Raw genomic sequence first — 26,874 nt, forward strand, 5'->3', positions numbered from 1 at the left:
AATACACTTCTGTTAGTTGTTTTCTTTTTTTCCATTGAGATGCATGTGCATAGTGTTCTTTTGATAGACACTTTATTAGGTACACCATACAAACAATAATGCACACATTTGCCTGATCAGTTGATCAATTTGATTTATTTTTGACTGATTGATTGATTACAAACTGGAAAGAGTTTTGGCAATCTTGTTTCAGTAAAGGTGGTTTTGGTTTACGTTTGCGCTTTGTGCCGAGGCATCCACGCGCGCAGGGTTTGTACCTGAGCTCGCACGCTGCTCTCGGCCGTGCCGCCGGCGGCGCCGTACTGCTCCACGCTGGACGCGTAGTCCCACACCGACGCCACGTCGCCGCCGAACAGCGGGCTGAACCGCACAATGCAACATAATCGATCACCATCACTAAGCTTGTACGTGCGTGCGTGCGTGCGTGCGTGCGCACGAGCCAATCACCTGATGACTTTCAGGTCCTCGGAGGTCAACTGGTTCAAGGGGACGTTTTTGGATTCAGCCGCGAACACCACTTTACCCGCCAGAGCGTGAGCGTCCCTGAAGGCCACCTGGAGACAAATGATGGTAACGTGCGCTCACTTTGATGACTGGTTGACGGTTATTTGCCGCCACGCTACTTTCAGCCCCATCGGGCTTACGTTAGCGCATCTGTCTGCTGGCTTTACTGAGTTAACGTAGAAAAAGTGTGTGAGACATAAAACAAAAAGTTTCCGGATTTTGATGAGTCGTGTAATTTATGTTTGTTATTTTTCTGCAAAACTAAAAGCGAAGTGGATATTTTGCCGTACCGGCAATTCGTGCCGTGAGTCGTGCGGGAACTCGGCCTACAGGAAAGAATTTTGCGGCAAAGAAAACTGTGAGAAAGTCACACAAAAAAGGAATGAAAATAACACTTCGTGGTTAAAAGTGACATCAAAACTGTGAGAAATTAACACCAAAAAATGAAAGGAAATAACATTTTTAAATGTTAAGAAATAACACTGAAAATGTGAAAAAAAAAATAACACTGATAGGTGAAAGTAGATAACACTTTTAAGTGTAAAAAGTTCACTTTTATGTGTCAAATAACACTATGGATGTTGTAATTTCACTCTACCAATGAGTTATTTATTTTTTTACACTTTTGGAAGTGTAAAATGAACTCTGAACTGGTGAGAACTATTTAAATTCAGGGAAAGTGTTAAATTTAAAAGTATGGGAGTTAAATTTACACCTCCGATTTTACTGTGCACCAAAATTGCCAATCCCAGCTGAAGTTTACTCCAACTCAAAAGTCATCCTGATTACTTGCTAAGTGCATCTTTTGGCCTAATAATCAAACTCTACCGAGCTGCTATTTCCTACTTTGTTCCGTTTCCTGCTCTATGGTCACGTTCCATATTTTGCACTCCAAGTGTTTGACTTTTGAGGCCCATCACGCGTTGTGCTCACCCCCTTCCTCACGAGGTAATAGGCCAGATCGGTGGCCAACATGTCGGGACTGAGCGCCGCCTCCATAGCGGCGGCGTTGATCTGGAAAAAAAAAATCAAATCAACCAAAGACCAAATGAACTCCGTGGCCTCCAAGCGAGTGAGCGAGCGCTTTGCTAAAAGCGTCTTGGCGTCCGCTGACCTTCAGCGTGGAGACGACCCCGGCGGCGACCTGCAGGACGGCCAGGATGGAGTCGTAGCAGTCGAACATGGCCTCCTTGTCCTCCTAGAGGGGAACGACGCAAAAAGGCACAGCTGGCAGATGCGGCGTCGATGTCGGATTGGGACTTCAATGAATCCAGTACAATGACGAACGCAGAGCAGCCAATGCGGACTGACCAAATTGCACAAAACGGAACAGCATATCCTAGCATATCGCATATCGCGGTACCTGCAGGTCTTTGTTGTAGGAGCTGGGAAGGCCTTTCAGCGTCATCATGAAGCCCGCGCACTGAAACAAAAACGACAATTCTTCCTGTTCCTGAACACCACCGGCATCATGAATGGGTGAATTGTGAAAGGATGACCGTCACGCTGTGCAAAAAAAGTACAAGGTCTTACTCGGCCAAAGATTCGTCCCGCCTTGCTCCTGATCAGCTCCAGACTGTCGGCGTTCTTCTTCTGGGGCATCAAACTGCTGCCCGTGCTGCGCGACACGAACGAGACGTTCGGTTATTTTTGGGGTTCGTGACAAAGGAGCCCTTCTAAACTTTTAGCAAAAATGGAAGGACGCGTCTTTGATGGCTTTTGTTTTGTTTAGCAAACACGCTGACGCCAATACAATAAAAGAGAAATTAAGCACAAACATTTCTTGATGATAATATGTTGCATGTATTGCCACTAGTCTAAATAAAAATGATATGTATGAATGATTGTAGAAGAAGAATGAAGCATCAAAATCCAGCTGTTTTTTTTTAGCCATATCTGTTTTGGTTGTTTTATTTGTTCATTTACCTTTCGGGCAATCATAGAGACAATTTACAACATTCACTTTTCACATACAATTATACCCGAAAAGAAAAAGGGCTCTCTGAGGGCGGCCATTTTGCCACTTGCAGCTGTCAACTGAAATTGACATCACAGTTTCAAATTTCAAATTGAATTATTGTAAAAAATTTTTGGTATGACTGTACAAAACCCTAGATGGAGAAGATTGGTTTTAACCTGGAAGCAGAAAAATAAACACATTTTACTCAATTCTTTAAAAAATTTAGATGTTTGCTTTTATGTAGGAACGCGCATCAGTGACAGATTGGGGGGGAAAATCACCGTGCCAGACTTGTTTGGACACCACAATGACGACTAAACTAAGTAGCTGGAAGCAAGCATTGTGGCTTTGTTTGCAGCTTAACTGAGGCAAGCACACACACACACACACACACACACACACACACCAGCAAATGGGCAAACAAACCCGTGTGTGCTTAACATGCATGCGTGTAACGTTGTTGTTTTACAAGCGCTGCGCACACACGCACTCACGACGTAACCCAGGGACGCTGGAGCTTATGGAGCTGCAGGTTCATTGGGCATTTCATTGGTTGGTCTGTCACCGTACGTCGTCGACATGAAGCAGCGCTTAGCAACCAGGAGGTACGCGGACCCCTAGGGGTGAGTCAGCACATTGCAGGGGCTATGTGGAAACATTTCATCATTTACAGATAAGTCCTCTATTGTAATAAAAAAATAATAATAATAAAATATCATAATAATTTTTTATTTATCATATACAATGTATAGACAGTATAGTGTATATAATTTAATTTGTTTGTATTTATATCTCATATTCATGTTTAAAAAAATTTTTTTTACATGTTTTTATTATTTCATTTTTTGAAATAATTCCTTAAAATTTTTACTTTGAAACAAAATTGAATGTGATTTGACTTACAAACAACCTCTCGGAAGCCATTGTATTCGTAAGTTGAGGACTACCTGTATATCCAAGATTAATAACCTATGGCACAGCGTGCCAAAATCTCAACTGCCACGCGTCCGCTAAAGTGTCTCGCGAAAGCTCGAACAACAGATGAAAAGAAAAGTCAAACTGCACGAGTGGCTCTGAATGTTATTCACGTTGAGTGTTTTGTGCCTGCGGCAAGTTGAAGCGCCTGTTTCAAGGGGGCTTGTTCAAAGAAGCTCCACCTTTTTGTGGTATTTTTGGGGGGTCTCTATTTTGACTCTTTTTTTTTTTTTTTTAAATCGACATTATTTATTTTCAGGGTATCATTTTTTTTTTTTTTTCACGATGTAACAAAAAGGTTCTGGGCCACACGGATCAAAAAAGGTTGGGAACCGCTCGCATAGATGACGAACCAGCAGACCTTGTTGGCAGGAAATAGAGTCATGCTGCCTCATAAGTTGACATAGCTTGGCAGAATACAACCAAAACAGAGGTGCTTTGAGATACGAGTTTCATTCATCCACGCTTGAAACTCAAATCATCTTCCCCCCATTGAAATGTATGGAAAGGGAGATGATATCTGACGATGATAATGCAGTGGGCTGACCTGTAGGCGTCAGCGAGCGTGACGAAGGAGAACTCTTTGGTGCTGTACAGCAGAAGGTCTTCGGCCATCTTACTCAGATGAGTCGCGCACAGCGAGGCCCAGAACAGGAACTCGGCTGGCAAACGCGCACAAAAAATAAATCCAAAGCTTGGATTGGCAGCCGATAAGGTGCCGGTCGGCGCACATACCGACAAAGTCACGTTGCGCGGTGGCGTCCATGCTGTTCGAGCTGACCTCATCGAAACATAATTCTGCCAACGACACAGCAAAGGCTTCAGTTGACTTCATTCCAAAGTCACAATATTTATATTACATCACCAGCATTCAGGCTTAGGACTCCTTTTGTCCAAATGTTCTCAATTTGGTATTTTTTCCCCAAAACGACATATTGGTCAGTCCTCACACGTGGGAGTGACTTTTCTTTTTTAATACAAATTATTGACCAATCAGGTGAAAATGCTTTGCTCTTTATGATGCAATGTTAATTAATCATCAAACATGCTGTGTTTTTTTGTTTCGTTTCCTTAAACGTGATGGTTTTGGAGATGCGAGTATTCTGCCTGATGCCAGCGATGACACGTACGCGAACATCAACGTGTCGAATTGAACCTTTCCTCAGAAGCTCCCTGTCGATGGCAAACGGCGTTCCAGCGATGGCGCCGCTGAAAACCACAGCAAGACGTCCAGTTACAGTAAAAATGGGGATTTTTCCACAACATCAACCACATGAATGTGATGTTTTCCACCCCACATTGGAACCAATTGCAAATGTTTATATGAAAAATGTGAAGTTCTGTGCTCCCCTTTAGTGCCTTGAGTCAACTGTTAGACAGCGAGCAGACACAGCAACGATTTCTAAATGCCGTCTTCAATCCTGTCAGAAGCACTGACCTACATTTACAAGCTCATGAAATTGTATTCATTTAATCCAAACAGCCAAATGTGCCCATTCGTTAAGTGTTGCTCTTTAGCTGCACTGTTTCTAGTACGTCCATGCAGACAGTCGACTTTTTTGTCCAATCAGATTTCAGCCTTTATGCGTTACCAAGTCAATGTAATCTGCCCAGAGCCTTCACAATCACGCGCGCTAGCCCATGAAGCTTTTCTAAATATATTTGCAAAGCGACTGTTTCTCTCTATAACCAGTCCCATTTCATTTCGACTCGTGGTGGTATGCGGCTCAGTGATAAGGTCCTACCTGCCCAGAGGTAAGACGTTGACGCGCTTCCTGATTTCCTGCAGCCGCTCCACGTCCCGCCGCAAAGCCACAGCGTGACTAAGCCGACCACGCAGGAAGTCAAGAAAGAAAGAAGAAATGAACACAAGAGACCAAGAGCGACAAATTTGGCAAGTTTCCCTTTGTTGCCATCCAAGTCCAAAAAAAGCCTGTTTTTGTGCTCACCTCAGGATCCAGTGGCTCCATCTGATTGGCTGAGCTCGCTGCATGTGGGTGTAACCAGGAAATAGGACGTTTATCTCTCTGAGGAGAAGAATGACGAATTCATAAGAATTACACAATAACAATTGTCAGGTTTCCATCCAATTGTTTCGGATTTTGTAAGCAAATTGATTGAAAATGCGCAAAACGGACAATTTGCATTTTCTTTTCTTCGATACGCTTCAAATTCAAGCATAAACACTTTTTTTGTGTGCAAATTTTGGGCCCTTTTTCAAATTTCTAGCTTTTCCGTTCAGCTTTATTTTCACATTTCTTGAAAATTCAAGTAAAAACGGGTGGATGGAAACCCAACTATTGATTGCTGCAGCTTACTGAGGTTTTGTGACCGTCTCCATGTGCCCATTTGTATGCTTTATACTGCCACCAGGTGGCCAAGGCATGCACACACAAAATATGCACCGAATTGAAGCAAAAATTGCGGCAAAAATATACAGTGCTATTTTTAGAGTTTAAAAACACATGAGGAAAATCTGCTGTTGTGTTTGGAAGGGATTAGTGGGGAAAGACAATTTGAGATACGAGTATTCAGTGTGGCCATGGAACCAATTCAAATATTTTTCAGCACAGGGATTTTATTAAAAGGGAGTGCAATCGGATCCAATCACAAAATGTTAAAATTCCTCATTAATTAATTGACGTTGATTACAATTGCCGTTAAAAAACATTTTTAATTTTTAAAAACTGTGAAAATTGAATATCTTAAAAATACATGCATAAAGAATCTGGGAATAAGTGAATTTGCTTATTCTAAACCACGTGGGTCCAATTTATAATGTATTTATATATGTACAGTATAAGAGACTATATATATAATTTCACCAAAAATTCACTCATTCCTTCCTCTCTAATCACAACATTGGGACCTTAAATGGACTTTTCAGTGAGCAATATGGGCCACTATGTGAAACGATTTGAGAGTAGGACGATTCCCAACGCAGCTAAAGCAAGGCGGCCATCTTACGCTGCGGCGCGCTCCACCATTGCGGAGATGAGAAGGAGGGCAGCGTCCGTCAGCGTGACGATGGCGTCGCGCAGCCACAGACACATGTCGGTCACCACCTGCGCCAAAAACATGCGTCAACATTAAAAACAGTAAGTCACGCATGCGCGTGCCAAACGGCGCCCCCACCTGGTCGTTCCTGCTCCTGCCTGTGTGCAGTTTCCCCGCAGCCGGGCCAATCAACTCCTGCGTGCACATACCCACACACACACACACACACAGATCAAGACTAGAATGTTGTCGCTGCAACATAATATCAGGAATCGATAGCTGAATAGAAGTAATCATCTCTAGAAACGATTGATTGGATCGATTGATAGATCTGCCGTGTAAATATTGGAGATGATCCCAAAGAGATGCGACCTCGATAGACGGATGGCTGACCTTAAGTCTGCGTTCATTGGCAGTGTGGATGTCTTCATCGCCATCTTTCAGCACAAACGCACCTTTGCTCCATTCCTCGCTGATCTGGAAACACAGCGGCGGTATCTTCATCACATTCATCGTCTTCATCACTGTGTTTTTAGGACTGCGTAGCACGTTAACCTCATACATGGGAGGTTCGGGGTTCCAATCTGGAATCTTGCCTTTCTGTATGTTTCATTGGACACTAATAGGTGGGAATGTGTGTTTGTCTTTCCAGTCGGTGCCCTGACACTGGCTGGCGACCAGTCCATACCTATATGTAATCTGAATGTCAGTCACTTGGGATAGGTGACCTTATTGAGGACATGCAGTCTTTGTTTGTTGTCAAAATAGTTTGTCACCAAGGCCCGTGACCTTTCACCTGTGCCTGAATGTGCAAGTAGAGCTCACGTCACCTCTCGTTTCGGTCACTCAGCACAATGTGCAGGAATGTGGCACCACCGCACCCATTCAATTCCAGTGGAGCACACACACAGCGATCGTTTGTCCGTGAATTCCAGTGGACCAAACAGTGTGTGTGTGTGTGTTTGTGTGTGTGTGTATGTATGTGTGTACCTGGTCCAGCCCTTGCAGGATGTGGTCCATCTCGTTAGCACTGAGCAGCTCGGCCCGGTGCAGAGCCTTGACGTAGGCTTTGCTGCCCCTCAGGTCGGCGTCCCACATCCTCTGGTCGTATGCCACTGATGCGTTGAAGCGCTCCATCACCGAATCGGTGGCACCCACAAAACGACCCCCCCACAGCTTGGACCCCTGACACATGCACAATGAAGCATTTTGAACTGATTAATCCTTGCAGCTCTCACTCTTCAATCTGCATCATTTGCACCAATTCAATGTGTTCATTTTTATGACATTATTGTACACTTTAGATTATCTCTGTAGTTTGTCCTAAAAATATATGTATTAATTTACATTTTGCCATAGCGAATTTTTGGTTAAAAATATAATAATAATAATAATAATAATAATAAAATAAACACTTAAGTGATTAATTACTTGTGCATACTTGGCCCAAAAAGTTGATTCTGATTCCTGGTGTGAATTTAAAATTCACGGTCAACATTTACCCACAAAAGGAGAGACACACGTGCTCTCGCCAAACATGACAACCACTGTACTTGAAAATCGTTCTTTACGTGTAAAATTGAAAAGTTGGATGAGTTCCTTACCTCGGCGGTCATTTCGAATGAACAAAGTTGTCCTCTTGTTCTTGGTGTGGATAGAAGAAGTTAATAAATGAGTCAGGGCTTGACTAGGTTGACTCGTTTTAAAAGCAACAAACGAATAAAAGCCGATAAAGGTGTGAAAAACAACTGTCTTCACATTTACGCCGAGCGTGACCGAGACTTTTAAGACGCTTTTTTTCTTTACTTGGTCGTGTGTAGCTACTGTCGAAAATTAAGCTAGCTGCAATTAACAAATGCTCCTAAAAAGTCTGTACTCCACAGACTGATGGCCGAAGAAAATAAATAAATATATATATATATAATTATATACATTGGTTAATGAAATAAACTCACGAGGCAATCAAATGACGTCATTATCATCAGCTGCGTACCTGCAACGTGCTGGCTTGTGTGTTTCGCTACCACGGAACCAATAACCGCTCACCTTTTGTTTCACACGGACTATTTTGCATGCACCCAAACGCTTGTCAACATGGAAGTGTAAGTTCAATCGTTTAGCATTGTGTTTCATGGCTTTTGTGTTTATTTATTTCCTATACAAATATGCCACATTGAGTTTACTTATAGGTAGCATTGTTGAGGATTAAACCTTATGCTGTGTGCTATTTGATTAAACGGTTAATTTAAACATGTTTTACGTCACTGGAACCCCGATCAAATAAGTGCACCTACCTAGCTCAATTTATTAAATTGTGGGGATTTAAAAATAATATAGATATAGTAAATGAATATACTGTAGATGTTTGAGTGAACTTTGTATATTTTCTTCTCATTAGGAAAAATGCAAACGCTGCCATGCTCAGCAACTATGAGGTGAGGGAATTTGCCCACTTTTGCTTTAATGTTATATAATGTTGCTTGAGTAAATGTTTGTAGAAATAAGTGTAATATACGTGTAGTAAGTGAATCATTGGTTTAAACATGTGGACTGTAAAAATATTTGTTGAAATGCGTGTATTGTATAAATGTTTGTCAGGTGTTCCAGCTGCTAACTGACCTGAAAGAACAGAAGAAGGACAGTGGCAAGAGCAAACACAGCGCCGGGCAGCAGAATCTCAACACCGTCATGTATGAGGTGAACACATTACGTCTTCATTTCTCGATGCTTCACACACCCGAGGTGGCAAAGGTGCTCACATTCTGCACTTAAGTAGAAATACACAAACAAATGTGTACGCACACAAAAAATGACGGGTAAAAGTAGAATTACTGATTCAACTCCGTAAGTAAAAAAAGACAAAAAATAAAAATCCATTTTTTATTGTCAGTTTTTTTATCATAGCAGTTGTGGTAGCAATGAAAACAGACTTCTCTGCACATAAACTCATTGACCTCTTTTGTTTTATTGCCTTACCTATCGCGTCATGGGAAAAAGGAAAAACAAGTCATCTTAGGCCTACATGTTGCAATGTTGTTTTAAGAGCAGGCTAGTGTGGCTTGACTTTTACGGTGTAAAAAAAAAAATAGAAGCTTGTTCCCGGAGCTTTGCTAACACTGTAAATTGACTAACAAATACTGGATTTACTAATGATAACAAGTAAAAAAATTTAATTAAAATTAAAAAGTAAACCTGGGTTGAACTCCAGATAGTTCTCTGGCTTTTAAGATGGCCCAAGATGCACTGCATTTGCCAACAACAACAACATGCTGCATGCACGCTTGACTGCAGGAGTCACCGGCGAGCCCACAGGAACCACACGAGTAGCCTGTTTGACAAATAGCTCACAAGTGGTGGGACATTGCGATTTCCCAGGAATTTTGGAGACGTACTTGTTGAAAAATATAAATACGTGAAGAGATTTATAGAAATAAAGTGTTGCTTAGAATATTTGTTTCCTAATTGTTGTGAGATCATTAACATGATCAGTGTCTTCTTCGCATGAATGAATATCATGAATTAATAACAAATATAGCATATTATATTTATAGCATGTTTTCAAATGTAGGGACTAAATTCAGATTAAAGTTCAGTAAAAATAAAGTAAGCACGTTTTTATATTAGGTGACTTCTCCCCACCACTGTCACCCTTTCACTTGTGTCCTCCACAAGCCAGACGCTCAAGTACTTGTCCAAGACGCCGTGCAGCCGCCAGCGTCCCGAGATGGTGCAAGCCTTTCTGTCCACCATGATGCGTCACAAACTCACAAAGTCAGTCTCACCTCCTTGGCAAAATAGGAGTCACACGCTTGCGATGTCATCCTGATGCCTTTTCACACTTGACCAGGGCTGAGAAGCTGCAGCTACTCAACCACCGACCGCAGACCGCAGTGGAGATGCAGCTAGTGAGTCTTTTCACCCTCATCCGCTCAATCTTTCAAAGTAGCTTGTTGCCGTTTTGCCCACTGGAGGGTGCACCGACAACCACTTAAATGAGTACCCTGTACTTTGCTTGCGCCCGAGATGGTGGAGGAGAGCGAGGAGCGTCTGTCAGAGGAGCAGATCGAGGAGCTCATCCAGACCATCTCAGAAATTCTACCCGGCGATCCGGAGCAGGAAGACGCGGCGATTAGCGATCAGGGGGCGGCGTGAGTGTGTGGCCACGTCAACTCTGAGCGCTTCCCTTCCCGTCTCTTCCCAAGCGAGCGAACTGTTGTAGCTTGTCGTCAACCCACGCTGCTGTCCGATGACAGGGCGACGGCTCGGATCATATTGAGGCACAACATCGTCATCTAGAAAATCTGGAAAAAGGTCTTTTAGTTTTGTCCTCTCGTCTGAACAAGATTTATTCAACTTGTGTTGGGGAAAAAAAAAATCATAAAGGATGATAATGACTTGAATTTTGCCACAGCTTTGTTACTAGAAAGTCAGCGGGTGCACTGACTTTTGCAAATGACTGAAACACAACTTGTTTCTTATATAATGCTAAAGACAAAAACAGCTTCATAGGAAGCATGTGAGTTACACAATTGACGTGTTGGCCATCAATGTAAAGAAACATGCAGAAATGAACCCTTGAAAGCATAAAAAAAACATGAATTTAGAACTTTTTTTTCCCTCTTGGATGCAATTATTACATTGTGAATGATAACTGCCATTAATTCAAAAAGTCTCAGTAATATTTGATTTTCACATTGAAATTCAGTGGGGCATGTCTTGACCGTGTTTGGTCCAACAATTTGTAAATGACCCAGGTGTGCCATAACAAAGCGTTCTGTGACATACGGATGATTGGAAGGAAGCGAAGCCTAAAATGGGGTTTGCACTTCCTGTTGCTTTGTAATGTAACTTTTCCTGTTTTCACACAGCAACACTGAGGCAACAAAGGTTGCAGATTTGATACACACGACTTCAACTTCCCAGCAGCTCTTAAGTTATTGCTGTCTATATTTTCAACTGGTTTTCCAAGTCACTGTTATATGGAGCTGGAGCCTTAACAGCTCATTTGGGGCGAGTCACTGTTAAATTAGAACTTTTAGACAATTAAGAGCAGGGGAATCGATTAGTTGTTGATAAATCGATTAATTGTTTCAACACTACAAGCCAATTTATTATTGGTTGTAGTTGTCAGATGCATCACAGTCATGGAGAATGGACTTATGGACATTTTCATTTCTAAGTGACACTGTGTTAAGTAAGTAAGTGTGTGTGTGTGTGTGTGGGGGGGGGGGTAAATATGTCATGTCGAAAAAAGAAAGAAAAAGTGTGGCCTCAGGCTGTAGTTTGGAATTTAGAAGGAAAGGTGAACATTCAAACTGCACACATGATGCGAGATTTGGAGTCTGACGTGCCTGGGCAAACAAATGTATTTGATTGATGCAAATGAGGTCATTAGTAGATGTTGGCTGGAAATGGAGGACAGGAGAATACGCGTCCTCAAGCAGTAAGTTCCAGGGGAAATGTTTGCTTTGACAACAACAGGCAAGCAAATGTGGCAATTTCCAGGAAAAAAATCAATATCCTGATTTGCACATCACTTTCCGTGTGACTGTCCAGCCATCTGCTGGTACAAATCAATCATTTATTATTTATTGACGTGTATTATTGAGGCTGAACTCGTGTAGGCGCCGACTGCGCATGCGTGGAGGAACAATCGAAAACGCTTGAACGGGGGAGAAGCTTCAAATGTTCAAAAACAGTCACAAAATGTACGTCGAACTTCGCTACTGATGCACACTTCAACCTCCGAAATATATTCAGGATTTTTTTTCTCCGTAAGTATTGATTTCAAAATTGTGGTGACGATTGAAGCGATCGTTAAGCTCTTATATTTATAGTTATTCTACTCTTTTTACGTTTTTAGACTTTGGACGTCACGTCACGTAGTTGCAAATGGCTCTTTCACAATAAAGTGGAAAGGGAATTACTTGAGGTGGGCTTTGCTCTCAGGAAACGTCCCCGGTGAGCTTTTAATAAGGACGTAAACAATCGATGAGCTGAAATCTTTTTGGTCTTGACTCGAGTGCGGAAGTGGAGTGGGAAAAAAAAAAAGAATTCTACTATTGCGGAATTGCCATTTAAGGGCTCCACCAATGGGAAGGCTCCAAACATGCACTCGTCCAATCCGCGCCGAGTTTTCACGAGGGGGGCGGCGCTTGCTCTTTTCTGCTTTTTTCCCTCCATCCTCCTCGTCCATTCGTCGGTCGCTCGTGCGCACTTGATACTCGGCAGCGGTCGCCAGCGACGACTGGAAACTTGATTTTCACTTGCCGCTTCTTCGTGACTACATGGCGAAGGCATTTCCGCCGCGGAGCCAAAGCTGAGAGCTTCGCAACGCTTGTGATTCGGCGTCTTTTTCTTCCGCGGGAGTCTCGGGTGAGTCAAGTCCATCCGACAAATTCTGTGGAGCTCACGACGCCTCATAGCGACTGGCTAGCTAGCTCATGTTTGCCCTGGCTCTTTTCATTCTGTTTGGTTCGTCGCGTTTTCGGGCCGGGCCAGGGCCTGCTCTCCGTTGGTGCCTCACTTGGAGGTTCGTCGGGAAGCCGGCCAGATGTGGCATCGCTGGCGGCCACCAGGCCTCACGGAGAGCTTGGAACAAGTTGACCTGTTGATGGCGCTGCTCGTAAATCTGCTCAACGTCACGTCATGGAACACACGTTAACTCGTCTTTGGATCAGAACCTCGTCGGCGTCCTGTGTTCTGTCCGATGGCTGTGTCAGTTGTTTTGTGTGGCCCCGAGCTCATTTCCTGTTGAATGGTTCACTCAAACAGATAGACGTCACTTGGTTCAGGTAAGAAACAATTCTACCGGATCAGTAGAACCTTGAGAAGACCCATTTGACGGAGCCCTTTATGCTCAGAACCAGCTAAAGGGAGCTGAGATGTAAGAGCTTGTGAAGCTGCTGAATCTTCATGGCCAAATTTAATGTCATGTTGGACCTCTCAGAACCAGCTAAGATGATGTAGTCCTGGAGCTCATCAGACTTTAAATGACCACTCTGGATGGAGGCGCAGAACCAGCCAAAAAGTGCTCATGAAACTCCTCATTCCAGATGTGGGCACCTGTTGGACCTGCTCAGAACCAGACTCGGCTAAGAAGTGTCCGTGCTTGTGAAGCTCTTCAGTCTTACTGATTGAGCACACGAGATGCTATTGAGGACCCTCCTTTGCTCAGAACCATCTAACAAGTACAAGTGTCCCTGTCCCGATCCAGCGAGCCTTGTTGTAGTTGAAAAAATGAGGAAGCAGATTAGTCAGCACTTGGCAGCGGCGTAAAAATGAGGAAGTGTGTGGTTCTGGCAGGTCGATAGGAACACGATCTGCCAGCTGGGCAAAACCGTCAATGAGAGTAAAAACACGGGAGATGCGTAATTAGCGGCGGCGCGGTGCGAGGGTGTCGTGAACTCCGATCCGCTTCCATTCCCCGAGGACGGCGCCAAGCGCTCGGATGGCTGCTTCAGGGGAATGTTCTGGAGGAACTCACAGTGGGCTCGTTCTGCATCGTTGCTTGCATGACGCAAACGGCCTGTTTTGTTGTTTCAGGTGGACAGGATGGACGCGAACCGGCCCGCGGGCCCGGCAGGAAGCGCCCCCGCCCTCACCTGAGCGTCCCGGCAGGCCCGGAACCTACAAGCGGACCTCGGCGACTCCCGGCCCGGGCAAAGATGCGAGTGAGCCGATCCAACATCCTGCTGGGCTGCGTCCTCCTTTGCTCCGCCTCCTTGCTCTACCTGGGTCTGAGCGGGCTGGACTGTCCCCCCGGAAGCCAGCGCTCCCGCTGGGCGGAGCTCCGCCGAGGCTCCGCCAATCCCAACGCCTCGCTGGGCGAGCGCCTTCCTGAGGACACGCCCCTCATCTTCATCGGCGGCTTCCCCCGCAGCGGCACGACACTGATGCGGGTCATGCTGGATGCCCACAAGGCTGTCCGCTGCGGGGAGGAGACCCGCGTCATCCCCCGCCTGCTCACCATGCGGGCCTCCTGGAGCCGCTCTGTGAAGGAGCGCATACGCCTGGACGAGGCCGGCGTCACCGACCAGGTCCTCGACTCGGCCGTGCGCGCCTTCCTCCTGGAGGTGACGTCAATAACGTGCACCGCCGCACTCTGGATCGGGACCCATAAGGCCTTGCTCAATCATTTTGCACTCCCTCGCCTCCAAAGTAGTTTTGTAATTGCTTTTAGATGCCCCAAGACGGTAAAGCACTTTAAATGGAGAAGATCGTAAAGCATTAACACCGTGCATCTAGCATCTACATTAACCATTATCTTAATAATCTGTTGAGTTATGTTTTCAATTACCATATTTGTTGGACGGTCAGTCGCCCTTTTTTTCATAGTTTGGCTGGTTCTGACTTCAAATTAGAGCTTGGTCTGGGCCCCCAAAACCCCCTTGTGTACTTTTCACTTGCATGGTCTACGCGTGACGTCATCAACTGCTCGTCTCCCTCGTGTTCATTTCGTCAAAGAAAACAAAAAAATAATTTCGTCAACACACATTTTTCACCGGACGAGAATTAGTCTATTATTAGTCTAAAACCCTCATTAATAAACAATAACTGACTAAATCAGTCTGCATTTTAGTCAACGAATGAAGACGAGACGAAAATGTACTTCACTTCATAAAAACTCGACTGAAACCTATGGACGTTTTAGTTTATGAACAAAAACGAGACAAAAATGATATGATTTCATCAAATCTCGTCTCTGCTCATCTGTCATGTGACACTGTCATGTGACACGCCCCCTTTCAAATCTGCAGCTAGCGAGTGCAATGTGCAAAAACGCATGGGACTGACAGGAGGCGGAGTCGCAGTGAAAGGTAAAAAAAAAAAAAGTGAATTATAGTTATAACGTAACATTAATCCAACGGTTATAACGTTCCAAGTCATTCGAATGTTTACTAGCCGAAATGTTCAACATAATCTGCTGACAAAAAAATACGGGGGTTAAATGATTGTCCTGACTAAAACGTTGACAGTTTTTGTTGACTAAAACTAGACTAATAAAATTATGATTTTTGGACTAAAATAAAGATTAACATGCTAGATTTATAGTCGACTAAAAATGGACAAAATGAAAACGGGATGTGGGTGGCTATGTTTAAAAACGTACAAGCGTGACTGGACTAAGACTCAAACAAAATGTTAAAATGGCGGATAAAATTCACATGAGCTGTTTTTAGCCAAGTGACGCTACGTAAAGCTTGACGTGTCCGCTCATTAGAGGAGATTATCAACTGAAATTTGCCAGCCAATCAGGGAAGACGAAAAGACATACGTTGACGCCTAGCAAGTTGACGTTCGTATGTCAAATGTTCCACTTGCGTGTTTGTGTCAGGTGATCGTGGGCCACGGCGAGCCGGCGCCTCGTCTGTGCAACAAAGATCCTTTCGCCTTGAAGTCGCTGACGTACTTGGCTCACATCTTCCCCAAGAGCAAGTTCGTGTTGATGGTACGAGACGGACGCGCCTCCATACACTCCGTCATCTCACGCAAGGTGAGCGTCGCCGCCTTCCTCACGTTACGGACGCGTGTGAATGCGCTACCGCTGCCTTCAGCGTTTCTTTGGTGTCTTGTGGACGCTTGTAAACAACAACACATGAACTCTCATTGGTCCATTCTGAAAGCATTGCTCAGATATCCGCCTTCAAATGCAGCCTCTAAAAAAACACCGTTCCCAAATCCCCATGCAAGCATTACAGTTGACAAGATTGCGAAGCAGGCCACATTTGAAGGAGTCTTCTCAGCCCCCAAAGACGAACTCCTCCACATCCCGATCTGTCTGAATGACCGGTTGAAGTACAAAATATTTTGGGATGAAAATTTGTGTAAGATAAAACACCTAAGGTCATGTTAGAAGGCATCAAGGGCCGTGTTTAACTTTGTCTGCCTTCAAATGCAGCCTCGGAAATATTTTTTTCGAAAGCAAAGCATGATGGGATATTAACTCATTCACTGCCATTGACGCCTATAAACAGCAAAAAATTTATTTTAACAATTTTTTATTAGTTTAACATTTGTTTCCACTTTTGTTAGCAAGAGTACAAAAACCTAGATTTGACAGATATAAAATGTGATGACAAATTTTAATCACCTGATGCCCCTAATTATTAATCATCTTTTCTTTTTTAAATCTTTTTTTTAAGAAAAGATTCTTTAAAATATATTTTTTTCTTTTTTAAATCTTTTTTTTTTAAAGAAAATATTAATTTTTTTAATTAGGTGCGTCAGGTGATAAAAATGATTGTAATTAATCGCATGACTTCACGAGTTAACTCACAATTAATCACAAATTTCATATCTGTTCTAAATGTACAATAAAAAAAAGTTCTAGGCTTTCATACTCTTGTTAACAAAAGTGGGGAAAAATGTTAAAACTAATAGAAATAGTTCAAATTCATTTTTGACGTATATAGGCGTCAATGGCAGTGAATGAGTTCATGGCTGGCATGCTGCGAACAATAGACGGAGTAGGCCACATTTGAATGCAGTGTTTGTCTGCATATAACGCGATCTTCCTTCAAATGCAGCCCGAGAGGACCAAATATCTGAAATCCAAAAAGCTTAGCATGATGAGCTACGAGTGATGTGTTGTGCAAAAACTAGCCAAGGAGGACACAATTCAAGGAGTGTGAATTTGGCGGGTGATGTTAATTTGTGGGCGGCGCCCCCCCAGGTGACCATCTCGGGCTTTGACCTGAACAACCCGCGCGACTGCCTGAGCAAGTGGAGCAACGCGGTGGAGACCATGTTCAACCAGTGCGTGGCGGCCGGCCCCGAGCGCTGCCTGCCCGTGCGCTACGAGCACCTGGTGCTGCGGCCCGAGCGCGAGATGCGCCAGCTGCTTCGCTTCCTGGAGCTCCGCTGGGACCCCGCCGTCCTGCACCACGAGGACCTCATCGGCAAGGCCGGCGGCGTCTCGCTCTCCAAGTGAGTCCGTCGCCGTCTTCAAAAAATGAGATTTGGATAGGGCGGCGGGGGGTGTCGCCCATTTTTGGCAGGTGTGACGCCCATTTTTGGCAGGTGTGAAGCTTTGTCTGACGCTTGCGATGAAAGGCTAAACAAAACAACTGGACTTGATATGCTAGAAAGGTGGACGTGCTCGGAAGGTTGTCAAAAGGTGTGAGGAAATATTTTAGGAATGCGAGGAGATATTGCGCAAGATGGCTCCATATTGCAGGCGGGGGGGTCGACGCATGCACACTAACACACCCAAAATAGGAGTTTGAGGGATTATGGGCATGCAGTCAGTTAGCTCGTCGGTAGCATGTTGCTTTTAATATTATTACGATTTTAACATTTGTCTCGCTTGGTAAAAGTGCTGTTGTGTTTTTGTGACGCGCGTTAGGGTGGAGCGCTCGACGGACCAGGTGGTGAAGCCGGTCAACACGGAGGCGCTGGCCAAGTGGGTGGGCCACATCCCCGACGACGTGGTGGAGCACATGGCCGAGGTGGCGCCGATGCTGGCGCGACTCGGATACGACCCGCGCGCCAACCCGCCAGACTATTCCCGTGCGCCGCCGCTCTCCCATCTCCCGGCCCAGGTAACCGCTAAAAAACGCGGGAGGCGGAGCTCATGCAACTCGTACAAGTGCAAGCCCGTCAAAATGAAATCTCACGCAAGCTAACCACGTCGAGGTAACGAAAGGGGGCGACGGTTTGAGAACCGGTCATGAGCGGCGCTCGCTAGCTTGCGTTCTGATGAGCGGCGTCGTAGGCGGGACGCGGCCCTGCTGCAACGGCAACATTTCCAAATGGCAAACGTCGTTGAGTGAGTTCATAGCGTTTGTTGCTCTCTTGTTTTCTCTCATCAGTCTTGGAAGGTGGCGGAACCTTCCGGAGCCGCTTAAAGAACAAAAGAAGGCAGAAGAACCTTCTGGACCCTCCAACACGCAAACGCTGCGGTACCCAGACGCACATTAAAGGCACACTTCCTGTACCGCCCACCCACCACGCATTGCCAACATCTTTTGGCCTTTTTTTTCTTCTTCTTCTCGTGGACGTTTGTGGACTCGTACGCCATCCGCTGCCACCATTACGGATCTGCTGGATCTGTGACCTCACCGCTAATGTGAACCACTCGATGGACTTTTTTTAAAGACTATTTTCTTAATAAATTATTACGAAAGGCCCATGGGCGCCCCCTAATGGCGGGCTGGTGGGCGGCGTGCTCGCGCATGTCCATATGGTCGCGCGGTTGCTCTCATTATTGCACAGCTCGTTTCCATGGTTACCGACAAAGTCAATAATAAATACAAATGACACAATCGAGGAGTTGGTTTATTTAGCAGCTAGTCGTTGAAATTCACGTGCCAAACCGGCGGCCTGTTTACATCCCGTTTCTTGCTAAATGGAAGTTAACAGAAAGTGCCATTTTCCCTCTCAAAGCAGATCTACGAGCCTTCCTTGAGATCAAATCCCTTCGTAACAAAATTTGGATAATACGGTGGTGCCGCCGCTTTTGATCTATATTTTTTTTCAAGATACAAGCCAATTGTCTTTAGATAAGAGCAAAATCTGAGATAGGAATAAACTTCTGTGGCCACCATCCATTCACATTGGTTTCCTTGCAGTAGAAAGACACCACCAGTCGGTGGCGCTGATGCTCCTTTAAGGTGCTCTGCCAACCGCCACAGAAGGAAGGAAGGAAGGACAATATATGGTAGGGCTTGTGTTTGCTGCTTATGTGGAGAGAAATGTTAGAACTGTTTTTAGACGTGACAGTATTTTTCAGTGCAATAAGGAAATAAACATTTTGGATGGGACTGGAACGGATTAATTTCATCTCAATGTAGAACCATGATTTGAGATAAGAGTAAATTAAATTCTTAGTCATTCCTGCAGATGTGGAGTTTGCCTAATTGCCAATTTATTTATTTTTGATTGTAATTATTTTATTTCCATATGGTATAGATACAAAAAAATGCCAAGTCATAAACTTGGCGGCATCTTGGGTCCAAGCACCTGCGTTTGTTTGAGGGGAGAGCTTCCAAATGAAAAATTCACATTTTTTATTTAGGCCGTTATGGGAGCGTATTGCTGCCACATGAGGACGAAAAGATTCAGTATCACATTTTAACCTGACAAATTTGACTTGCGCATTCAGCCAATCAAAAGTAAGCAATTCCCTCCGCGTCAGGTGACTTCTTTTGAACTTTTTTCAAACACTCGAGCAGCGTAGTTTGGTAGCTCGTGACTTTGATTTTGGAGGAGCAAAAAACTGACTGCCAGTCACCTGAAGCGGAAGGAATTGCTTCATTTATTTTGTTAAATGCTGATACTAAACTTACTATGTGACAACGTGATATTGAACGTTCATTTTTTTCTGGCAATGAATGTGCTTTAATTTTTTTTTTTTATTGATTTTGTGATCCAAGTTGAAAATGACTTTGCTACGAGGTTTATTATACGTTCGTAATATGATGAGGTGATTTTCAGAGTCTAATGGAAATCGTAACTTCCATGAAAAGAAGTTTCATGTTGTCCTTAAATGGACAGTTGAAGCTTGATTTGCCTCCCGCCCACAACAAAATGGCGTCTCATCAGTCAAGCGTCATCATTGTCGCTCGCCGCAAGGCTGCTGTCGGTCGACTTGGCGTCGTCGTCGTCCCCGTCTTTTTCTTCCTGCTTTTTGTCGGGCTGCGGCGCCTCCAGTAGCGGTGCGGCGCCGGCCGCCTCCGTGGCGCCCCCTGGCGGCGGGGCAGAACCACCAGCCGGCTGCGCCGTCTCCAGGAAGGACGTCCAACCTTTCAGGCGCTCTTCACGTTCGCGGCTCGTTTCCTCCACCTTCGTGCAACATGCGAGAGCGTCACCATGACATATTGCGCTTTTCACATAAGCAACAATCCTGCAATGTTTCTTAATTTAACAAGTATTTTTCCCCATTAAAGAAGTTAATATATATATAAACTTAATTTAGCTTATCATGAAATAATTGGTTCTTTAAAAAAGTTTAATAGCTGTTTTTTAGGGAAGGATTAGGGCCAGTGACGAGGAAAAAGCCAGAATTCTGACTTTAAATGAGAATGCTGACTTTATTTGCGCTACTATTATTTAGAGTTGAATGATTAATTGCATTTGCAATTAAATGGCGGTTGGACAAAGTGTGATTACGTAATCGTAAAAGGCTGCGATTCAAATGCCAATTGTAACGGAGCGGAAGGAGAGAAAGAAGGGAGGGGGGGGGGAGGAGCAGGAACGTCACCGCTGTGACTAAAGCCTGGCGCCAGAAGCGCACGTAATTTTGGCGAGTTTTTTTTTGTCTCGTCAGACCTTGAGGCGAGTGTCTAACATGTTTAATCCGTTTGATCTTGGTTTTAAAACAACACTTCACCGTTTTGTCAACCGAGTCCACACGCAAGTGTGCGGCAGCGGCTGATAAATTTGAGTTGTGCTATATTTTCAGGTAAATGGGTCTTTATGTTGTCGTCCAATTTCATGAATGAAAATTAGGACAGACGAAATGATTATTGCTCGCCATTACTCCGCCGCAGCATCTTTTTTTTTAATGTACATGCATTGTAGCGTTGATGAACTAATCAGGCCAAGCTCTTTTGATTATGTTTCAGCTTTGTTGACATGTCAGAATGGACTGTGAATGCACCCCCCCCCCCCAACCCCAACCAATCCGCGGATCAGGCGTGATCCGAACCGACCGCGGATCAATCATGCGCGTTCATACGTAAATTGTAATTTGAGCATCCGCCTCCCCACCTGATAATCGGTGGCGCCGTCCCAGAATTGCGCGCTGAGCTGCCTCCCTCCGAACCAGCGTCCGTGGAAGGACAGGATGCAGGCGTCGGCGTGCTCCTGCTCCTTGAAGGACACCGACGCCACGCCGTCCGGATGCCTCTGCCCCCGCACACCGCCACAACCGGCATGACGACGTCGCCGTCTCAAGCGGCCAATCGCAAGGCGGCGGTTACTCACGTCAAACAGGATGACCTTTTTGACCTCGCCGAACTTCTCGCACTCCGAGCGCAGGTCGTCGCGGTATTCGTTCAGAACCAGAGGGTCCTCCTGACATGCACGCACATGCCAGTTGAGTGAACATCTGCGTGTGCACGGTTGTACATACGTTTGTGCACATGCATAAGATCATGCGTGTGCGTGTAGAATATGTGCACCTCAAAATCGCTGGGATGAAACATGTTCCTGATAATGACGACCTTCTCGTGCCGCTTCCTGGCGTCTCCTTGCTTCTCGGGCCTCCAGTCCAACTGTCTGCTCGGACACGCATGCGCGCACACATCAGCATCGCAATGAGACACGGCCGCGCGCGCGTTAACGCACCCCCCCCCCCCCCCACCCCCCTTCCTACTTTTGCTGCTGCTGCATCTTCTTGCGGTACTCCTTGTTCTTCTTCTTCTTCTTGCTGGCGTCGTATTGCCCCTTGAGCTCGAAGCGAGCCGCCTCCACGTGCACTTTGTAACCTCTGATCTCCGACTCGTCCATAAGACGCACGGCCAACTCCACCGACTCCCTCTGAACACGCACGTAAACACAGTTAGGCTCAAGCTCAGCATGCGCGCTCCCGCAAATGAATGGAAAAGCCGTCAATCCGTTCCAGCCTTTTATAACAAAAAATATGAAATAGAAAGCAAAAGAATTGAACACTTTCTCCTGCAATTGTGCTGCTCATTCTGATGTGGCCACCTGGGGGCAGTAGAGGACAGATTGCTAATGATATCATTTTTTAAATGATGTGACTAAAACCTTGAGTTTATTGACTAAGTATCACAGCGATATGACAAAAATTAAATAAAAAGCAGTTTTGCTAAATAAAAAATTAAACTTTGTCTCAGCTGCTCACTGAGATCATCAGCACGGCACTAATTGTCGTTCTACGCAGAGGATAAAGACCATGGGACGGCGAGTACAATTACATTGTCATTTTTTGTGGTGTTGTGCAACCATTTGTGTTCAACAGTTTGCTTAAAGGGCTGAGGCCACAGCGTCCGCAATAAACTAGCGCCGTCTTCTTCGGGCAGTTTTAAATACACAATACACTTTGTCTTTTTGGGGGGGAATTGTTTACTATTTGCCAAAGAGGAGGAAGTGGACAAGAAAGAGTCCCTTTGGAGGACTTGCGCTTGAGAGACCTTGAGATAGCAGCAGAGTCCGTCTCCTTTCAGGTTGCCGTCTTTGTCCTTGTACAGTTTGACCTTGAAGTCTTCGGTGACGGGGTCTCTCATGACGATGCCACACTTGGACATCAGTTCCACGAACTCCTCGTAGCTCGTGTCGGGGGGCAGGCCTGAGCACAGACGAATGTGTCGACCAATCGGAGCGGGACAAAGACGAAACGGGTCATGCGAAAGTGCGCTACCCACCGGACACGTACACGTTGGTGTTCTTGGTGTCCTCCATGTCGAACCACCCTGAAACACAAGACACGGTCTTCATCACCACCGCCATCATAATCACGGCACCCTCGTGGCGAGCACCGCAGTTCAAACATCTGTTGCTGAAAGCATTATAGCACTTTTGCATTGTTAGCATTTAGCTAACAATGCAAAAGTGTCATTCTTTTTGATGTCTGTTATGTTTTCGATTAAGCTTCGGCAAACAGCTTGCAGCCTCTTTTGGGAACAACTCACAACATCACAAGCTAATGTTCATCTTCTGTGTTGCTTGGCGCCCTTACCCGGATCCGCTTTCCTTTTCTCTCCTTTCCTTTTGCCGTCTTTGACCTCACTCTGCTCTGAGTTCAGCTCTTGCGCCGTCTCCTCCCCGGCCGCCGGCCTCTTCTCCGGTTCCGTGGCGACTGTCCCCGCTGCGGCGCTGCTGGCGTCTGGGTCGCCTTCCTGCGTGAAGCCGTAGTTGGCCTGGTAGGCCGCCATGAAGTCCTCCGTGATCTGCACACAACCGCAACGTCGTCAACATTAGCATCGCGTCCCGGTTGTGCGCCGACGGCGGCGTGCGGCCGTACTTTGGGGAACCAGGCCTTCTTGTCGTGGTCCCAGTTGTACACGGTGCCGTCATTGGGGTCCGTGTACGTGATCGAGTCGGAACCATCCTGGCTTTTCCCGCTGTACAGCTCCTGAAGGCGCAGCTGCTCTTCAAACTCTTTGTTGGCCTTGCCACTCATCTGCCAAAACATTATCACCCTCATCAACAACAACAACCGCACAAAACAGTCGAGGGCTGCAGCAAGCAATTATGATTTAAATCATTGGTTCGTCATTTTCAAAATAACTGCACATTTTTGCAAATGTCTTATTTTGAAAAGAAAAACATCACAGGAAGATAATCAGTCTGCTTTCGTGGAGGAAACACAATTTATAGTTATACACGGTCTCAATGCATCCCAATCCCCTAAATGTATATCATGAATTTAGTTTTTGTGTAAATTCGGATTTTTATGCACGTTGTCCTTGTAACTGTATCATCTAAATTTGCATTATCCACACTAGAGCGAATTCGTTGTTTACTCGGTTGTCAACAAACATTTTTATCTATATTATGTATCATGAGCTTTGCTTCTGCCCTATCGTTTTTAACCTGCATATTTTTTGGGGCATTTTACTATTACTGCTTTTTCTACAAATTTAATTGCATTGCATTAATATATATTAAGAACATGTTAGGACTACATGAGCTAAGTGATCTTCAATATGAGCTCACCAGCTCTGAGCGTAAACAAATGCGAGCAGGACTTTGCGAGTTATTTTGGTGCATGGACGTGTTCGCTATTTTTAACAGCACACACGCGCACTTGATGCTAAATTAGCACCACTAAGCTAGCCTTACCTTTCTGTGGCGCTGGACGTCCGAATGGCGATGAAAAGCTGCAGACGTTTGCGAAACGAGCTCTTAACTCGCCGACATTCTTTTGGACAGAAGAGCTTTCATTTGAATTTTTTGGAAACAATGACGCTGTGCTAATGTTTAGCTCGACGCTTAATTCGCGGTGTGGCTTGAATCAACAACTTCCGGGGTCAGAGTCCGACTGCGCATGTGTGTATCCATTCTACTAGGGACCGCTCGATTTGTAGTAGTAATCGTGCTAGGCGCCTCGCGACCTTGCATGTTGCTAGAAACAGTTACACGCAACACCACGGCCACTCCGCCCGGCCGTTTGGTTCAGGTAAACAAATCGGCCGTATATTCAAACAGACTCGTTAGCCCGCGAGCTAGCCATGCAGCTTGATGGCAGTGATAGCTGGTAGCTAACTGGTTGATTCGAATTGTTGAAGCTGCCTGTCGTAGCTGGTGTTGGCGGACGATGGCGGAGGGCGGTGGGAGCCCGGATCCGGTCAACCTGCCCCCTGGCGACCCGCAACTCATTGCAACGATCGTGGAGCACCTGAAGAACCGAGGACTGTTCGACGAGTTCCGCCGAGACTGTCTGGCGGACGTTGACACCAAGGTGCCCCACTCATGCTAACAAAGCCAAAATGCTTCATTATGGTTCTTATCAACGTATTTATTTATTTTGATTACCACTAGCGTAACAATATTTTTTAAAATTGTCATTATTGCCACTCTTATTTCAATGTAATCAATGTATGTACTGTACAGTACTTTCCCCCCTCTTTTTTTTACAGAAGCGTATCAATACGTTCAAACGAGATAAGTTACGCATTTTAATTTAGACTTTTTCGTTTGATTCAACAAAACTAAGCAATTCATTCCTGTTCAGGTAACGAGCGTTGTGTTTTTAGACATATACAATCACCTGTCGCAGAACCAGAATGAATTGCAATGGAGCAAATTAATGATGCAGTTTTAAACAAGTGAAGTCTCTGCTGACCATGAAGTAGAATTGCATTCTTCCGTCTATTTATTTATTTTTTTGCTTGGCGTTATATGTAGACCGAAATAGTCACAAAGAAAAGGTCAAGTCTAACAAGGTGCTATTTAGGTTGTTGCTTCCATTTGTTACACAATCCTAAATTGTCGTTGTCACCGCCGCCGCTTGCAGCCAGCCTACCAGAACCTCCGTCAGAAAGTAGACAACTTTGTGACGTCGCACCTGAGCACTCAGGAGTGGAAGCCGTCCATCAATAAGAACCAGATGAGGAACGGACTCAGACAAAGCGTAGTCCAGTAAGTCGGCTCCGCTTGCGCTGTCCAGCCATTACGTTTTTGTGCACGCGCGTTTTCTGAGGTTGGTTGCGGTTTGTGTGTGGAGGTCGGGCATGTTGGAGTCGGGGGTGGACCGGATCATCACTCAGGTAGTGGACCCCAAGATGAACCACACTTTCAGACCGCACATCGAGACGGCCATCCACGACTTCCTGTCGGGAGACAAAAAGGAGGACGGCGCTGTCGCGGTGGCCGCCGAGCAGCCAGAACCGTCTGAAGAACCCAAAACCCCTTAAAGGGGACCGCCAGGCAGGACATGACGTGTTGGCGAGATAACGATGACTTCCGCTCCGAACATTCCGTTTCGACATTACCTCTTGTAGACCCCAAAGCGGGTCACATGACTGTTTCATGCCGTAAACATGTTTGCTTTGTGCATCACACGCACACATGCAATCGACTTCATCAAACTGCTTTGACTTCACCTTTGTCCCTGAAACGAAGGAAATTGATTATCACAGTGTGTGTGACATTTTCTAAAAATGTTTCCAATTTCCAAACGATAGCGGTGCCTTGACACGTGAGTTGAGTTTGTTCCCTTGCTACCTTTATAAAAACAGAAGAACATGGAGTGTAAGAAAAAAAACAGTTGGTGCTTCAATTCTATTCATTATGCTGTTCCTTCTGGTGTGCCTGCCTTGGCCACCAGGGGGCAGTATGAAACTGAGGATAAAGAATATGTGCCTGTGAGCGTAGTCCTATTATCTGTTTGTTGCGCGGCTGTTCGGGTTAACCACTACCAATGCTAAGTGTCAGCTCGTCAATGGCATTTTCCGTTATGCGTTAGCATGAAGCTAGTACGACCATTTTCAAGGCCAAATTGTTTGAAGTCCACAAGGAGGCGTTGTCTGGTGACAAATGTCAAAAATCATGACGGAAAAATTTGTCGTGTTTTTTTTGTGTGTGTAACCTCATTATTTTGGTGACATCCTGAAATTTATGTACATTTCTAATGTTTCAGGAGACTTATGTTCACGTTTCAAGCAATAAATATAAAATAATCTCCAAATGCAATCAAGCAATCGGCTGCATGAGCCATCGTGTCAACAGAATAGAATGTGGTTCTTTTGCTTCGGTCATGTGTGATGCACTCGGTGTTTGTGTGTGTGGGTTTGGAAGAGGGAGGGGGCGAGGTTCTTAAAAACATCCAAACAAGCGTCTGAACCGTGCACACGTGCGTGTGTGTGTATTGGAGTAGTAGAAATGAAGCATTTTGGTTGGCTGGCGGGCAGACGATGCGATCATATGACTGCGGGTCAAAAAGGTCAAATCAAATGCTTTGAAGTGAAGAGAAGACCAACCTTGACCCTCGACCCCTCGCAGACGCACAGTTACAACACGATAGATGT

General features: G+C 45.1%; 5 protein-coding genes across 9 annotated transcripts; 3 read left to right on the forward strand and 2 right to left on the reverse strand.

Annotated features, from left to right (window-relative positions):
* Positions 1-116: 116 nt before the first annotated feature.
* Positions 117-8,482, reverse strand: asl (argininosuccinate lyase). Of its 4 annotated transcripts, none has more exons than XM_086098349.1 (17): positions 8,430-8,482; positions 8,041-8,080; positions 7,427-7,621; positions 6,830-6,913; positions 6,575-6,631; positions 6,407-6,504; positions 5,389-5,466; positions 5,185-5,262; positions 4,596-4,648; positions 4,175-4,237; positions 3,987-4,101; positions 2,038-2,122; positions 1,868-1,927; positions 1,619-1,702; positions 1,438-1,518; positions 448-554; positions 117-360 (listed from the first exon to the last, which is right to left on the reverse strand). In XM_086098349.1, the coding sequence occupies exons 2-17, from the start codon at positions 8,050-8,052 to the stop codon at positions 210-212; spliced, it is 1,401 nt and encodes a 466-aa protein (XP_085954475.1). In that variant the 5' UTR covers positions 8,053-8,080; positions 8,430-8,482; the 3' UTR covers positions 117-209. The 4 variants fall into 4 exon arrangements, with proteins under 4 accessions (XP_085954475.1, XP_085954476.1, XP_085954477.1 ...); XM_086098350.1 differs by having other exon boundaries at positions 8,392-8,457; XM_086098351.1 differs by lacking the exon at positions 8,041-8,080 and having other exon boundaries at positions 8,430-8,472.
* A 17-nt stretch (positions 8,483-8,499) lies between these two features.
* Positions 8,500-10,836, forward strand: crcp (calcitonin gene-related peptide-receptor component protein). The gene is made up of 6 exons (XM_086098354.1): positions 8,500-8,538; positions 8,835-8,871; positions 9,035-9,133; positions 10,113-10,207; positions 10,284-10,341; positions 10,460-10,836. Exons 1-6 carry the CDS (start codon positions 8,531-8,533, stop codon positions 10,586-10,588), a joined length of 426 nt encoding a protein of 141 aa, XP_085954480.1. The 5' UTR covers positions 8,500-8,530; the 3' UTR covers positions 10,589-10,836.
* Positions 10,837-12,094: 1,258 nt separating this feature from the next.
* On the forward strand, positions 12,095-18,702 carry tpst1l (tyrosylprotein sulfotransferase 1, like). 2 transcript variants are annotated; one of them, XM_086098395.1, is made up of 6 exons: positions 12,095-12,210; positions 13,982-14,511; positions 15,774-15,932; positions 17,112-17,365; positions 17,784-17,979; positions 18,250-18,702. In XM_086098395.1, exons 2-6 carry the CDS (start codon positions 14,104-14,106, stop codon positions 18,283-18,285), a joined length of 1,053 nt encoding a protein of 350 aa, XP_085954521.1. In that variant the 5' UTR covers positions 12,095-12,210; positions 13,982-14,103; the 3' UTR covers positions 18,286-18,702. The 2 variants fall into 2 exon arrangements, with proteins under 2 accessions (XP_085954521.1, XP_085954520.1); XM_086098394.1 differs by lacking the exon at positions 12,095-12,210 and adding an exon at positions 12,600-12,811.
* On the reverse strand, positions 18,698-24,391 carry htatsf1 (HIV-1 Tat specific factor 1). Its single transcript, XM_086098393.1, has 10 exons — positions 24,188-24,391; positions 23,367-23,525; positions 23,082-23,292; positions 22,768-22,815; positions 22,537-22,691; positions 21,756-21,919; positions 21,562-21,658; positions 21,365-21,454; positions 21,149-21,286; positions 18,698-20,221 (listed from the first exon to the last, which is right to left on the reverse strand). The coding sequence occupies exons 2-10, from the start codon at positions 23,523-23,525 to the stop codon at positions 19,982-19,984; spliced, it is 1,302 nt and encodes a 433-aa protein (XP_085954519.1). The 5' UTR covers positions 24,188-24,391; the 3' UTR covers positions 18,698-19,981.
* bod1 (biorientation of chromosomes in cell division 1) lies at positions 24,365-26,539 on the forward strand. The gene is made up of 4 exons (XM_086098398.1): positions 24,365-24,524; positions 24,634-24,806; positions 25,362-25,486; positions 25,572-26,539. The coding sequence occupies exons 2-4, from the start codon at positions 24,663-24,665 to the stop codon at positions 25,759-25,761; spliced, it is 459 nt and encodes a 152-aa protein (XP_085954524.1). The 5' UTR covers positions 24,365-24,524; positions 24,634-24,662; the 3' UTR covers positions 25,762-26,539.
* The last annotated feature ends 335 nt before the right edge of the window (positions 26,540-26,874 follow it).

The sequence above is a fragment of the Leptonotus elevatus genome, chromosome 16, assembly GCF_054856555.1.
Source record: "Leptonotus elevatus isolate MCC_2025b chromosome 16, RoL_Lele_1.0, whole genome shotgun sequence".
Lineage (NCBI taxonomy): Eukaryota > Metazoa > Chordata > Actinopteri > Syngnathiformes > Syngnathidae > Leptonotus > Leptonotus elevatus.